Here is a 13,336-nt window from a genome sequence, read left to right on the forward strand (position 1 = left end):
AAACTATTGTAATAGGGGATGGAAATTGAACTCAGCTCTACCAAAACAAAAGGTAGGAGGGTTTTTAAATGCAAGAGTGAGCTGACTGAAAAGTATTAGAGGATGTTAGTAGGGAGGTTGATCAATATGATGAGGCCATCCATGTTTGCTGATTGACTCTATGGAAGTTAGGCTCCTACTGGCCCACAGAGACTGGGAGCCAGGAGTCCTATCTTTTTCTGATGATTACATGTCAAAGGGGGAGCCTCCAGGTCTTGAAAAGACATGCCTGGTTATAAAAGATATACAACTCAAAGGGGCATAGAAAGAATTTACAGGCACAAGGTTTCTAAAGTAAATGCTGTAAGAAAAAGGAGGTCAGGGCCCATAATCAGAATGGAGTCTGTCAAAAGTGCAGTCAAGCTGATGGGAATGTTAAGGCTTTCTTAGTAACAACTCAATCATAGTCTTTAAAAATTGAACTCTTTCTCCTCTAAATATACTCTTCTCTCTGCACCCTGCCTCTGTCACATCACCATTACATAAATCCTGTCAATCACATTGCCAACCTTGATATCATCTTCCATTCCTACTATAGCCAGTATTGCAAAATCTGGCTTTTGGCATCTTTTTACTCCATCCCTTCTATTTTCTCAGTGGTACTGCTGATACTCAAGCCCGCTCACTTGCTCTATTGCAGTCACCTTATTTTTTTTAAGAACTTTTAGCTGTTCTTTACACTTCTAATTCCTCCCTAATTCATCTACCTTGGGGCAAATAGATTTACACTACTAAAACATCCGAGGCCCCAGACTTGGGAATCAAACAGAACTAGGTTCACATCCTACTAGAGACCTAGTCCCAAAACTTACTACCTGCATAAAATTTGGAAAGGTCGTTATAAAATTTATAAAATGGGTAAAATAATGTCTATTCCTTAAAATTATTGTGAGATTTAAATAAACACAACATCTCAGTAATTTTTTAAGTGATTTATATTGAATCTATGGTCACCTCAACTATCGAGGATACTTCTTGTGAACAACTTTGAGGACTTTTTCACCAGGAGTGTACTTATGTAACTGGTATGTTAATCTAAAGGCATTCTTCCTGCATACCTTTCCCGATGCTCATTTATGTCATTGTTAGTGACACCAGCCATAATAAGTGCATCTTTCTAAATGGCATTTACTGGAATCATTGAGTTAAATTCATATTATATACAGGTATTGTAGAATTTTTTAAAACAATACAGTTTATACTGCAATGTGAAAACAATAGTTTGAGGCTACTAGCTGGCTCTGATGAATAATGTGACTGTTTTTATATCAACATCCTTTCTAACCATCTGCTAAGTACAATACAGCTAGCAATTAGCTAGCAATTAAGCCAGTATGTCAAAAAACTTAATTGCCAACTCAACCAATTTTCAAAGTTATATTAATGATAATAGCTCTACAGCAAAGTGAATTTAATAAAAACGCTTTGAACATAAATCCCAACAATTCTAACTTGCCTTCTAAATCATATATACATGATGAAATAGAAATGAGAGGTACAGAAAAAAATATTTGAATATGAGGATTAAAATTTTATATCAAATTCTTTCCTTTTAGGGCTTTTTAAAGCCTGAGGCATTTTCCTTTAAACAGAAGTATTTACCTGTCACTTGCACTTCGTTTCCTTTGATAGCCATTGTTTAGTTTGAACATGTGCTTTTAACTAAGCAAATTTCTTCATTCTTGAATTTAAAATTGTCTGGTTCTTCCCTCCTACACATTGGTGGGAATGTAAGTTGGTGCAGCCACTGTGGAAAACAGTATGGAAGTTCTTCAGAAAACTAAAAATAGAATTACCATATTATCCAGCAATCCCACTCCTGGGCATACATCAGACAAAACTATATTTCAGAGAGATATATGTACCGCTATGTTCATAGCAGCACTATTCGCAATAGCCAAGACATGGAAACAACATAAATGTCAATCAACAGATGAATGGATAAAGAAGATGTGGTACATATATACAATGGAATACTACTCAGCCATTAAAAAGAATGAAATAATGTCATTTACAGCAACATGGGATGCAACTAGAGATTCTCATACTAAGTGAAGTCAGAAAGAGAAAGATAAATACCATATGATATCACTTATACATGGAATCTAAAATATGACACAAACGAACCTATCTAGGAAATGGAAACAGAACCATGGACATAGAGAACAGACTGGTGGTTGCCAAGGGAGTGGGGGTTGGGGAAGGGATGGAGGTGGGAGGCTGGAGTTAGCAGATGTAGGCTTTTATATATAGGATGGACAACACAAGGTCCTACAGTATAACACAGAGAACTATGCTCAATATCCTATGATAAACCATAACGAAAAAGAATAGTTACAAATAGAATGTATATATAATTGAATAATTTTGTTGCACAGAAGTAATTAACACAACACTGTAAACCAACTATATTTCAGTAAAAATAATTTTTAATTTAAAATAATTAAAACCTCAAAAAAAATTGTCTGGTTCCTGAAGAGATTCAAAACACTCCCTGGGGCTTCCTGGAGGCTCAGTGGTTGAGAGTCCGCCTGCCAATGCAGGGGGACATGGGTTCGTGCCCCGGTCTGGGAGGATCTCACATGCCGCGGAGCGGCTAGACCCCTGAGCCATGGCCGCTGGGCCTGCACGTCCCTAGCCTGTGCTCCGCAGCGAGAGAGGCCACAACTGTGAGAGACCCCGTGTACCACAAAAAAAAAAAATCTAAAATTAACGCACTTTTCTCACAAAAGAAATGTTGTGGTTGCCCCTCACTCTGACTTAAAAAGTCAACAAAGACTCAAAATAATGCCACTGTTCAAAGGCAGTCCTCCTCCTGCAAGCACCTGAAGACTTCATAGTTTATTTTTCTCCTGGAGACTTGTCAGTTATAAACATGAACAATTTTCCTTTCAGAAATTCTCATACCTCACGATTGATTTTGCCTTAGTGGTGTGGGGCTCTTGTGTAGAATGTTTCAAGGAGGTTTCTTTTAGTTTCTTTGAATTTGTATTTTTGCTACCATGGTGCCAAATTCAAAAATCACTGTGACTCTATGAAAAGAATTTGATACCCAGACATTTATTTTTGTTTTTTTAGTTCCACAAAAATTCATGAATATATTCAACAAATATTTAATTTACATGTAAGCCTCTGAGCCACCAGGGATACAAAAACGTATAAAAAGTTTTCTGCCCCAAAGAAGCTTCAGTAGTAGAGACACAAATGCATGCGTGCGTGTGCATGCACACACGCACTCACAATAAAAAGTAAAAGTGAGAAGTAGAAAAAGAATTATGCAGATAAAGAGACTGTTATGAAGTTAAGAATAAACTAAAAAACTAACAACTACTAATAAACTACTCATTTCTAATAGAAGTAGAATTAGATAATTATTCATAAAAATAGAACAAGTTGCTTTGTTTCTTTCTATTTCAACAAGATAATAACTGGATCAAAACTGCTTGGTAAACTGTGAACCAACAGTTTTATAAACAAGATATGCTTTCATGTGTGATTTTTTTTTTTCATGAAACCTATCACTGCTTAGTGATTATAACATTTCCCATTGAGATAATGACAAAAATCTATGGTGGCCACATTACTAAAGCACAGACTGAGTGTATTTCTGTTAAACTCCTTTGAATCAATTGCCATTATAATTAAGCTTTTTTTCTCAACCCAGATAATGTCTTCCATGCAGCTAGCTTTCTAATTAATGAATGGATGAATGAGGATGTTATAGGATGTTTTTGCAATGAACTATATTAATACACAACTGCCTTTGAAATAGGTCATCAGAGGAATTACAGGTATGTTGTATATTAATACACAAAACAGAGTAACTTAAAACACTATGTCTGGGCTTCCCTGGTGGCGCAGTGGTTGAGAGTCCGCCTGCTGATGCAGGGGACACGGGTTTGTGCCCCGGTCCGGGAAGATCCCACATGCCGCGGGGCGGCTGGGCCCGTGAGCCATGGCCACTGGGCCTGCGCGTCTGGAGCCTGTGCTCTGCGGCGGGAGAGGCCGGAGCGGTGAGGGGCCCGCGTACCACAAAAAAAAAACACTATGTCTGTCTAAACAGAAATTAAGGGACCACATCAAAGCCAAAATTGTCTTTGTAATATATGATTCTTAATGATCAGTAGTGATGAATTATTTTGATATGGACAACTTATCTATAGCAATCAAGTAATCAATATAGATTCAACTCAAGAACTATTTAGAATCTCTTAAGAGAACATGTTTTTGTGCCCTTTATAGTTTAAAATATGCATTCACCTCTTTTTCCTCATTTGAGCATACTGTAGCCTTCTGAAAGATATCATCTTTATGCTCATCTTTTAGAAAAGAAAATTACAGTTAATAGAACTAGTAATTAGCAAAAGTGTGGATCTCAAATCTTATATTCTCTCTAATACCTTATCTCTTCTCTGTATAAGGCATTCAATGAAGGGTACAGAGAACATCAAAATATTTCTTGATAACTGACTAGTATTGCACTTTTCACTTTATAAAAGATTGATATCTTTATTATCCCCTTAGAGTGTGATAATGACCTTTTGAGGCAATAGCTCAAGTTTCAAGAAAGCTTAAACACTAATGAGAAAAGGAGAAGACAACAACAGAACTATCTGATACACATTTTGGTTGATGAAAAGAGGAGGGATTGTATTCAACTAAGAAGATCAAGAAAGTCAACTTGGATTCCAAAGATAACTGAATCAAATTGTTACACAAAGCCAAATGAGGACTATACAACTCCGAGATCTGGTCCTACATATATTCTCTGAAAATCCATTACACCTTTTGGACCAGAGATTTTCTAGAGAAAAAAAAAAAAAAAGAAACAATATAACTTTCAACATCAAAAAGTGATGGTTCTTAGAGAACATATATTTCTGAAGTCATTAGAGAAGAAATAGATATGCCAGACCAAATGAATTTCTAATATAATGTGAATTTTAACCAGAAGCCCATTTGTGTGTTATAACAAAAGAATAAACACAATGACTTAAAATTGAGAAAGTTTGACTTTAGGAAAAGTTGTAATATTAGGGACATGTTTTATAGAATAATAATTATCCAATCCCAGACCTTCATTCCTTTTTCTTTCTTAAAATACCAACACCAGGACTTGAGAGTCAGGGCATTTGAACCACCAACATAGTGACCCAGAGCGGCTAGAAGTGAGGGGGTCACGTGATAAGTACAAAAACCTCTTTTAGGAGAAAGAGTGGAAGATCACACTACAGTAGCCAAATCCATGTGTCTTCCAGGATCAGCGATACAGAGGCAACAAGGTGGAGCATAAGGCATGATTAATATCAGAGGATTCCAAACTTTTCAGTGCTCTCACTAGTCTGCCCATCACAGCTTTTTTTTTTTAATTAAAGTATAGTTGATTTACAATATTGTGTTAGTTTCAGGTGTACAGCAAAGAACAGAAAAAAACTGGTCTGGAACTGAACCCTGAACCCGCAATATCTCCTTGGAGTTATGCCTGTATTTATATAAGTAACTATTACTACAATTTTAAACAATTTATAAGAGAGGATATCTTCTTACTTATACATAATGTTTATCCATTTATTGATTTACATATTAGTTATGTTTGAAAAGATTTGTGCTGAGTCAAAATGTATATAACAATGCTTATTTTCCTTTTAACTCACATTACAAAAACTACCAAGAATGAATACCCCAAAATATTTTGTCTCTGTAAACTTTCCTTATTGCTGTAAAATATAAATAAATAAACTCAAAGTGCAACATCTTTTAAAACTCGAATAATGGGATAATCATCTGATAAAATAATAATAATCAAAATGAGTGTGAAAAGCACATAGCTTTTGACATAGTCATGTACACATGGCAATAAGAGAAGGAGGTACATAAGATAATCTCATTTATTCAATACCCAGTGCTTCTTGGTATTTTCACAAGAGAAGAAAACCAACCACTAGGGGAAATAATTATTATGTTGTCAGCATAATTCCCATTTGGGCACATTTCTGTGAACGAAATGCACACACCCTGGCATTAAAGGGAATTCCATTAATGTAGAATGTAGCTTCATTTGTTGAGCACTTACTATTTGCAAATCACTAAACTAAACACTTTGATTTACTACTCCAGGCCCTGAAAGTTAAAATCTCTCTATCCTGATTGCGTGGTTGAGAAAACTGAGGCACAAGGAGGGTTTATCATTTCAGCGTCACAAAGCTTGTAAATGATGAAGCTCGACATTGAACACGGGCTCTCTTACACCAGAATTTTATTCTTAACCCTTGTGGTTAACCACATCTACCAACAGAATTTAGAGTAAAATATCAAAGGATTGTTCACATGAACATGTTGTTGACGGCCAATATATCTGCTTTTGTACTTTTTTCCTCAGTGAGTTTTTGTCTTCTTCACTTAAGTTTGAACTTGTCAGTGAGAGCATTCTTCATCCTCCTTCCTTGAGTGAACACATTCTACGTTTTATCTGATTTTCTTTTTTTTTTTTTTTTTTGCTGTATTTTCTCCTTAGAGAGGACATCCTTATCAGAAAGAACTATATATAACCAGAAAGATCAATCTGTTTATGTAAATCTTTGTTTCCTTATATACAAGTACCATCGGCATTCCCCAATTTTTTTGCTAATTCTGTTAAAAAATAATATGCTTACATGTAAATACACAGAGATATGAACATAAGTTACATGACTGAATAAATTCAACCTTAACATAATTTACTTTATCTTCCTCACACAATAGTACAGAGTTTACCCATTCATAGACTGTTTTTTCATGGTTTATCCAAATGGCTCATGAGCAACCCAAAGTAGTAGTCATTTGCTTTTTCCCCCCTCCACCAGAAGCTCAGAAGAAGAAATTGGAAGAGAGTATAGAGCTGATCCAAGATGAATGTGTGTCAGAGAATGCAGATCACTCTACAGAGGAGCCTGCTGAAGGAGGGCCAGATGCCGATGGAGAAGAGATGACTGATGGGATAGAGGAGGACTTCGATGAAGATGGGGGTCATGAGCTGGTAGGAACTAAACATTTGGTGTCCACACCCTTTGGTAATAGTACCAGCATGTCAGCGACTCATTCATTCTAAAATATAGATTAATTATTGGGGGCTTATTTCTTTCTTACATGCACATATTTAAGGCAAACTCAGGCAGTGCTTTGCACATAATAAGTGCTCAATATATTTTTGCTAATTTAAAATATGAGGGAATAAATGAATGAACAGGAATATTATATATGAGATTAGGTATATTTACAGCCTCATATGAAAGATTCTCTTTCTCAAATGCTTCATCATGAAAGGAATCTTGTGTTTGTGCAGTTACACATGAACTGTACGTGGGTATAATATCCTGGTAACAAAACAACAATTTACTGGACAATACATGGTTCCCCTCTTATTTAGTAGTGTCACTCACTGATGATAATTATATTAGTTATAAGGCCAACAGCCCTTTTTACACTCTGCTCACTACGATGATCCTTCGGTGTATAGCCAGTTTATCATCTTCAGTGCCTGTGCTGCTTGATAACCAGTTTTTATGAGTTGCGGATTTGACTGAGACTTGATTCTTTACATGTTTTGTTTTCCCCAATGTTGTAATCATTATACTGGTCATTTCCAGATGTTCTTTCCTGTATAAACACACCAGGGACTTGGTAAATATATGCTGATGAGAATGCTACTCCTCATATTTTATCAGCCATGAAATTAAATATACTATCTTAAAGGGACTGACTAATAAGAATAAGGCAAATGTGTGTGTATGTGTGTGTGTGTTGCCAGCTTTCAAGTATCTATGGACTGATTGCATTAAACTTGACTTATCCTAGGTAATATCAGATTCCAATTTGTTTTATTACCTACTGTTATTTAACTGATTTTGTCGTGGTTGTTATTTTGGCATGGTAACTAACCTATCCCTAGTTTCATTTATGGAATTCTATATTGATTTTTAACATTCCAGCTGTTTAAATTACATGATACCTTTATTTAAACTTTTCAGATATGAGCCTTTAACAACCACCCTTATTTTTACAAAAGTCTGTATCAGTTTGAAGGACTTGAGTACCTATTTTTAGATCTAGAGTCTGTTGAGCAGGGACTAGAATGAAAGACTAACAAGTTTCTCAGCTTCTCCTTAGGCAGGACTTTAATCCAACAACATAAGTTCCCCAAGCCATTCTAATCAGACTTTTGCTGTCACCGTCTCATTGTGACTGCTTTTGTTGAGATCTCTGGAGGCCTCCATGTTGCCATTACCAATGGTTGCCTCTCCGTTCTTATTTTAATTAACCTGTCAGCAGAATTTGGCTGAAAACTGCTTAGGAGAATTTCTCAGAATACTAGTTGTTCATTCTCATTCACCCGTGCTAGAAACTTTCCCTCCATATTCCCACTAAATAATGGAATAGCCCAGGACTTTGTCATGGGCCACCTTCTCTTTATACACACTTTCACAAGGTAACTTCATCAAACACCAGAGCTTTGAGTATTATTTATAGGCCAAAGATTCCTAAATCTATATTTCTACTTTTCATCTCTTCCTGGAATTCTAATCTCAAGTAGATGCCTCTCTCCTCATAAATGTTCAATAAACAATTGAAACCTAACATGCCAGAAACATTCTTGATTATTTCCAGCCATCTTATTACTTTCCAGCCTTCCTCTTTCTGGTAAACAGCATCATTATCCACACAGTTGTTAAAAACCAAAAAGACGACGATTACCTTTGATTCGCTCCACCTTCCCCCATACATTCTACCTCCAAATCATAGCCCAAAGCTAGTTACATCTCCACTACAGCTAAACTGACTTTTTTGCTTCAGCCCATTCAATCCATTCTCCACATAAAGGGATAAAAATCTTTTTAAACTGTATACCAGATAATGCTACTCCCTTGCTTAAAACCCTACAGTGCTTTTATCACACTTAGAATCAAAATCCCTAAGTGCATGAATTTAAATTGAAATTGGGTGGAAGATGCCAGGAGAGAGAGAGAGAGAACTTGCTGAGGAGAAAGAAAGTCCCCAGTGCTGACGGGAAAGGGATTTAGGACACAGTTGTATGTATAGGCTGACCTTCGACGTGAAGAGGGACACTCTTTCATTGCAACAAACTGTAGTAAGCCTGAGGATTTGGTGGCAGGTGCTTGAGGGAATTCAAGCATGAACTGTAAGTCAGAGGGTGATAATCTCTGGAGAGTGAGGAGAGATTGGCATTGTCACATATTTAAGGAGAAAGGTGAAGATTTGAAGAAGCGAGTATGGAAAACATAGAACATCACTAATTTGGAAAACATAAAGATTGACGGTTAGTGTCCACAGCCAGCTGAGGCTAGAGACCAAGAATTAAAGAGTAGTAGTTTGCAAACTTTAAGGTGCATCAGAATAACCTGGAGTTTGTTAATTCCCATTCCAGATGGTTAAAACACATATTGCTGTCCCATTCCAAGAGTTTCGGATTCAGTATGCTGAGTGTGTCTGGGAATTCACGTTTCTAATGGGTTCCCAAGTCATGCTGATGCAGCCAGTCTGGGGTTCTCTTTGAGAACCACTGTTGATCAGGGAAGGAGGGGAACATAGAAGGGGGCTGAGAAGGAGAAAACAGAGGCACGAAGGGAATAGAAATCCTTATACCATTAAGGACCAGAGGAAAGGAAAGGAACTGAATAAGAGAAAAGCAATTGTTGTACTCAGAGACTGAGATATTTCAGAGGAGTGACAGGTGATGAGAAAATCCATGGGAGGGGGGGATGGAAGTGGGATCATAAGAAAAGTCACTGCATATGAAGAATTCAAGGAACTGAGAGGCTCAGATGTAAGATAGCTCATCTACATGTGCATGAAATCACTCCAAATATCAGATAGAAGTACAAGGGTAAGACAGCTATGAAAAGTCAGCTGGCATGAAAGAGATAGCAAGGCCCATTTTAGTCCCAGATCTGTCACTATCCAATCCAATCGATTCACCTTAAACATAACTTCTCTGAGTCTCAACTTTCTTATCTACAAAATAGTAAGGTTAGGTCAGAAATTTCTAAAATCCATTTTGTTTGATCTTTCCTCTGAGTGAGTCTGTGTTCCAGGAACACCATGTCTGAAAGAGCAAGGGTTGAGCATGCAGCCAAGGGAACAAAACCAAACCATGGTGTTTGGTTTATGTTCTAAACACACAGAAAGTAACTGATCAGAACTATTTCTGCCTGAATGTTCTCAGGTTTTCTCCCTCAACTCCAGCATTATAATTGGGGGTTTAGCTAATTGGAGGTAAGGATACTATCTCTAGTATCTCATTTCATTTCTAAAACTTGGAAAACAATGAGTGAGGGTGAGTGTAGTACTCAGTCCCTGCAGTCTAAATGGAGACAGGGGAGTCCCTCCCAGTGATTGGCCAAGAGAAAATTCCCTGTTCTGGTGTCTACTATTTTCTCTTTTCCAGACCACATGAACAAAATCATCCTTGGTTCCTGAAAAGGAAATTAAAAACACAAATCTTCTCTTTTTGAAGAGTGGGTATGATTACAGATTCGGCAAGGATACAGTATAATTAGGTCTTTAGCACATACAGTAGCAACCAAAAGGAAGAACTGGCATCCACGTGCTCAGTCAGCTGCTCAAAGAAAATCTGAAATGAATGGGAAACAAGACTTGTATCTGAAGCAAAGGAGATCCAGCAAAATGTGATAATGGGACAGCCATAAGTGGTGGCACCCCTTGTGGAGCATGTGGGAAGCTGCTCCATATATTGCCTAGATCTAAATATCCAGTTAGTGAAATCGATTTCCATTAAGCAATCCATTCAACTAACGTTCAGGTGCCTACTGTGTGAATCAGATGCTACAAAAATTGTACAGATAACTAAAACTATTGCTTTATGTGTAAAATGAAATGTTTAAGTAAATGGTTCTTTTTCTCAAGTAGCTTAGTGCCTTAGAGAAGACTGATTTCCTCATGTATTTGGACTTCATAATTTATAAGAAGCAAACCAGGGCTAGAAATCTGTGATTCTATAATAATCTATGCCTATATATTTCATTAGTGCCTATCAATTAAGACTTGAATATATTTAAAATTGAACTCTATATTGACACATTATACATACACTATTAAACTGTTACCATACTCATTTCTGAATAAATCTATTAGCAAATATTTATTGATTGACCACTAATGAGATTTTTGCTATGGGAATAAAGAAGGAAATCATATTTCTTCCACCAAAAAGGCTATCAAGAACTCAACTTGTTTCAAAATGGCAGAGTAGAAGGACGTGCTCTCACTCCTTCTTGCAAAAACACCCAAATCACAACTAACTGCTGAACAATCATTGACAGGAAGACACTGGAACTCACCAAAAATGATATCCCACATCCAAAGACAAAGGACAAGCCACAATGAGATGGTAGGAGGGGCACAATCACAATAAAATCAAATCCCATAACTGCTGGGTAGGTGACTCACAAACTGGAGAACACTTACACCACAGAAGTCCACCAACTGGAGTGACTGTTCTGAGCCCCACGTCATGCTTTGGAACATGGGGGTTTGGCAACAGGAGGAGGAATTCCTAGAGAATCAGACTCTGAAGGCTACCAGGATTTGATTACAGGACTTTAACAGGAATGTGGGAAACAGAGACTCCACTCTTGGAGGGCACACACAAAGTAGTATGTGATTGGGACCCAAGGGAAAGAGCAGTGACCCCATAGGAAACTGCAGCAGACCTACCTGCAAGGGTTGGTGAGTCTCCTGCAGAGGTTGGGGCTGGCTTTGTCTCACCGTCAGGACAAGGACACTGGCAGCAGAAGTACTGGGAAGTGCCCTTGGAGTGAGCCCACCCAGAGTCCACCATTAGCCCCTGTAGGCTCCAGTGTTGGGTTGTCTCAGGCCAAACAACGAACAGAGAGGAAACCCAGCCCCACCAATCAGCAGACAAAAGGATTAAAGTTTTACTGAGCTTTGACCAACAGAACAACAGCCAGCTGTACCCACCACCAGTCCCTCCCATCAGGAAAATTACACAAGCCTCTTAGATAGCTTCATCCACCAGAGAGCAGACAGCAGAAGCAAGATGAACTACAATCCTGCAGCTTGTGAAACAAAAACCACATTCACAGAAAGATAGACAAGATGAAAAGGCAGAGGGCTATTTATCAGATGAAAGAACAAGATAAAACCCCAGAAAAACAACCAAATGAAGTGAGATAGGCAACCTTCCAGAAAAAGAATTCAGAATAATGATAGTGAAGATGATATACACAACCTCGGAAAAAGAATGGAGGAAAAGATCGAGAAGATGAAAGAAATGTTTAACAAAGATCTAGAAGAATTAAAGAACAAGCAAACAGAGATGAACAATACAATAACAAAATGAAAAATACACTAAAAGGAATTGATAGCAGAATAACTGAGGCAGAAGAATGGATAAGTGACCTGGAAGACAAAATGGTGGAATTCACTGCTGCAGAACAGAATAAAGAAAGAAAGAATGAAAAGAAATGAAGACAGCCTAAGAGACCTCTGGGACAACATTAAACACAACAACATTCACATTATAGGGGTCCCAGAAAGAGAAGAGAGAGAGAAAGGACCAGAGAAAATATTTGAAGAGATTATAATTGAAAATTTCCCTAACATGGGAAAAGAAATAGCCAACCAAGTCCAGGAAGTGCAGAGTCCCATACAGGATACCGCCAAGGAGAAGCACACTGAGACACATATTAATTAAACTGGTTAAAATTAAAGGCAAAGAAAAATTATTGAAACCAGCAAGGGAAAAATGACAAATAAAATACAATGGAACTCCGATAAGATTAACAGCTGTTTCCTCAACAGAAACTCTACAAGGCAGAAGAGAGTAGCATGATATACTTAAAGTGATGAAAGGGAGGAAACTACAACCAATATTACTCTACCCGGCAAGGATCTCATTCAGATTCGATGGAGAAATCAAAAGCTTTACAGACAAGCAAAAGCTAAGAGAATTCAGCACCACCAAACCAGCTCTACAACAAATGCTAAAGGAACTTCTCTAAGTGGGAAACACAAGAGGAGAAAAGGACCTACAAAAACAAACCCATAACAGTTAAGAAAATGGTAATAGGAACATACATATCGATAATTACCTTAAAAGTGAATGGATTATACGCTCCAACCAAAAGACACAGGCTTGATGAATGGATACAAAAACAAGACCCATATATATGCCCTCTGCAATAGACCCACTTCAGACCTAGGGACGCATACAGACTGAAAGTGAGGGGATGAAAAAAGATATTCCATGCAAATGGAAATC

General features: G+C 37.5%; 1 protein-coding gene across 9 annotated transcripts in view; it reads left to right on the forward strand.

The window, feature by feature from the left end:
• RALYL (RALY RNA binding protein like) overlaps positions 1–13,336 on the forward strand; it is an 822,798-nt gene that overhangs the window by 761,093 nt on the left and 48,369 nt on the right. For 8 of the 9 annotated variants that reach the window (XM_030839201.2, XM_060287608.1, XM_060287610.1 and 5 more), the window contains one exon: positions 6,882–7,054. The exons of the other annotated variant lie outside the window; for it this stretch is intronic. In XM_030839201.2, the coding sequence (XP_030695061.1) occupies positions 6,882–7,054 (173 nt within the window). The remainder of the gene's footprint in view (positions 1–6,881; positions 7,055–13,336) is intronic. 9 annotated transcript variants of the gene reach the window in all.

This window comes from Globicephala melas, chromosome 17, assembly GCF_963455315.2.
Source record: "Globicephala melas chromosome 17, mGloMel1.2, whole genome shotgun sequence".
NCBI lineage: Eukaryota > Metazoa > Chordata > Mammalia > Artiodactyla > Delphinidae > Globicephala > Globicephala melas.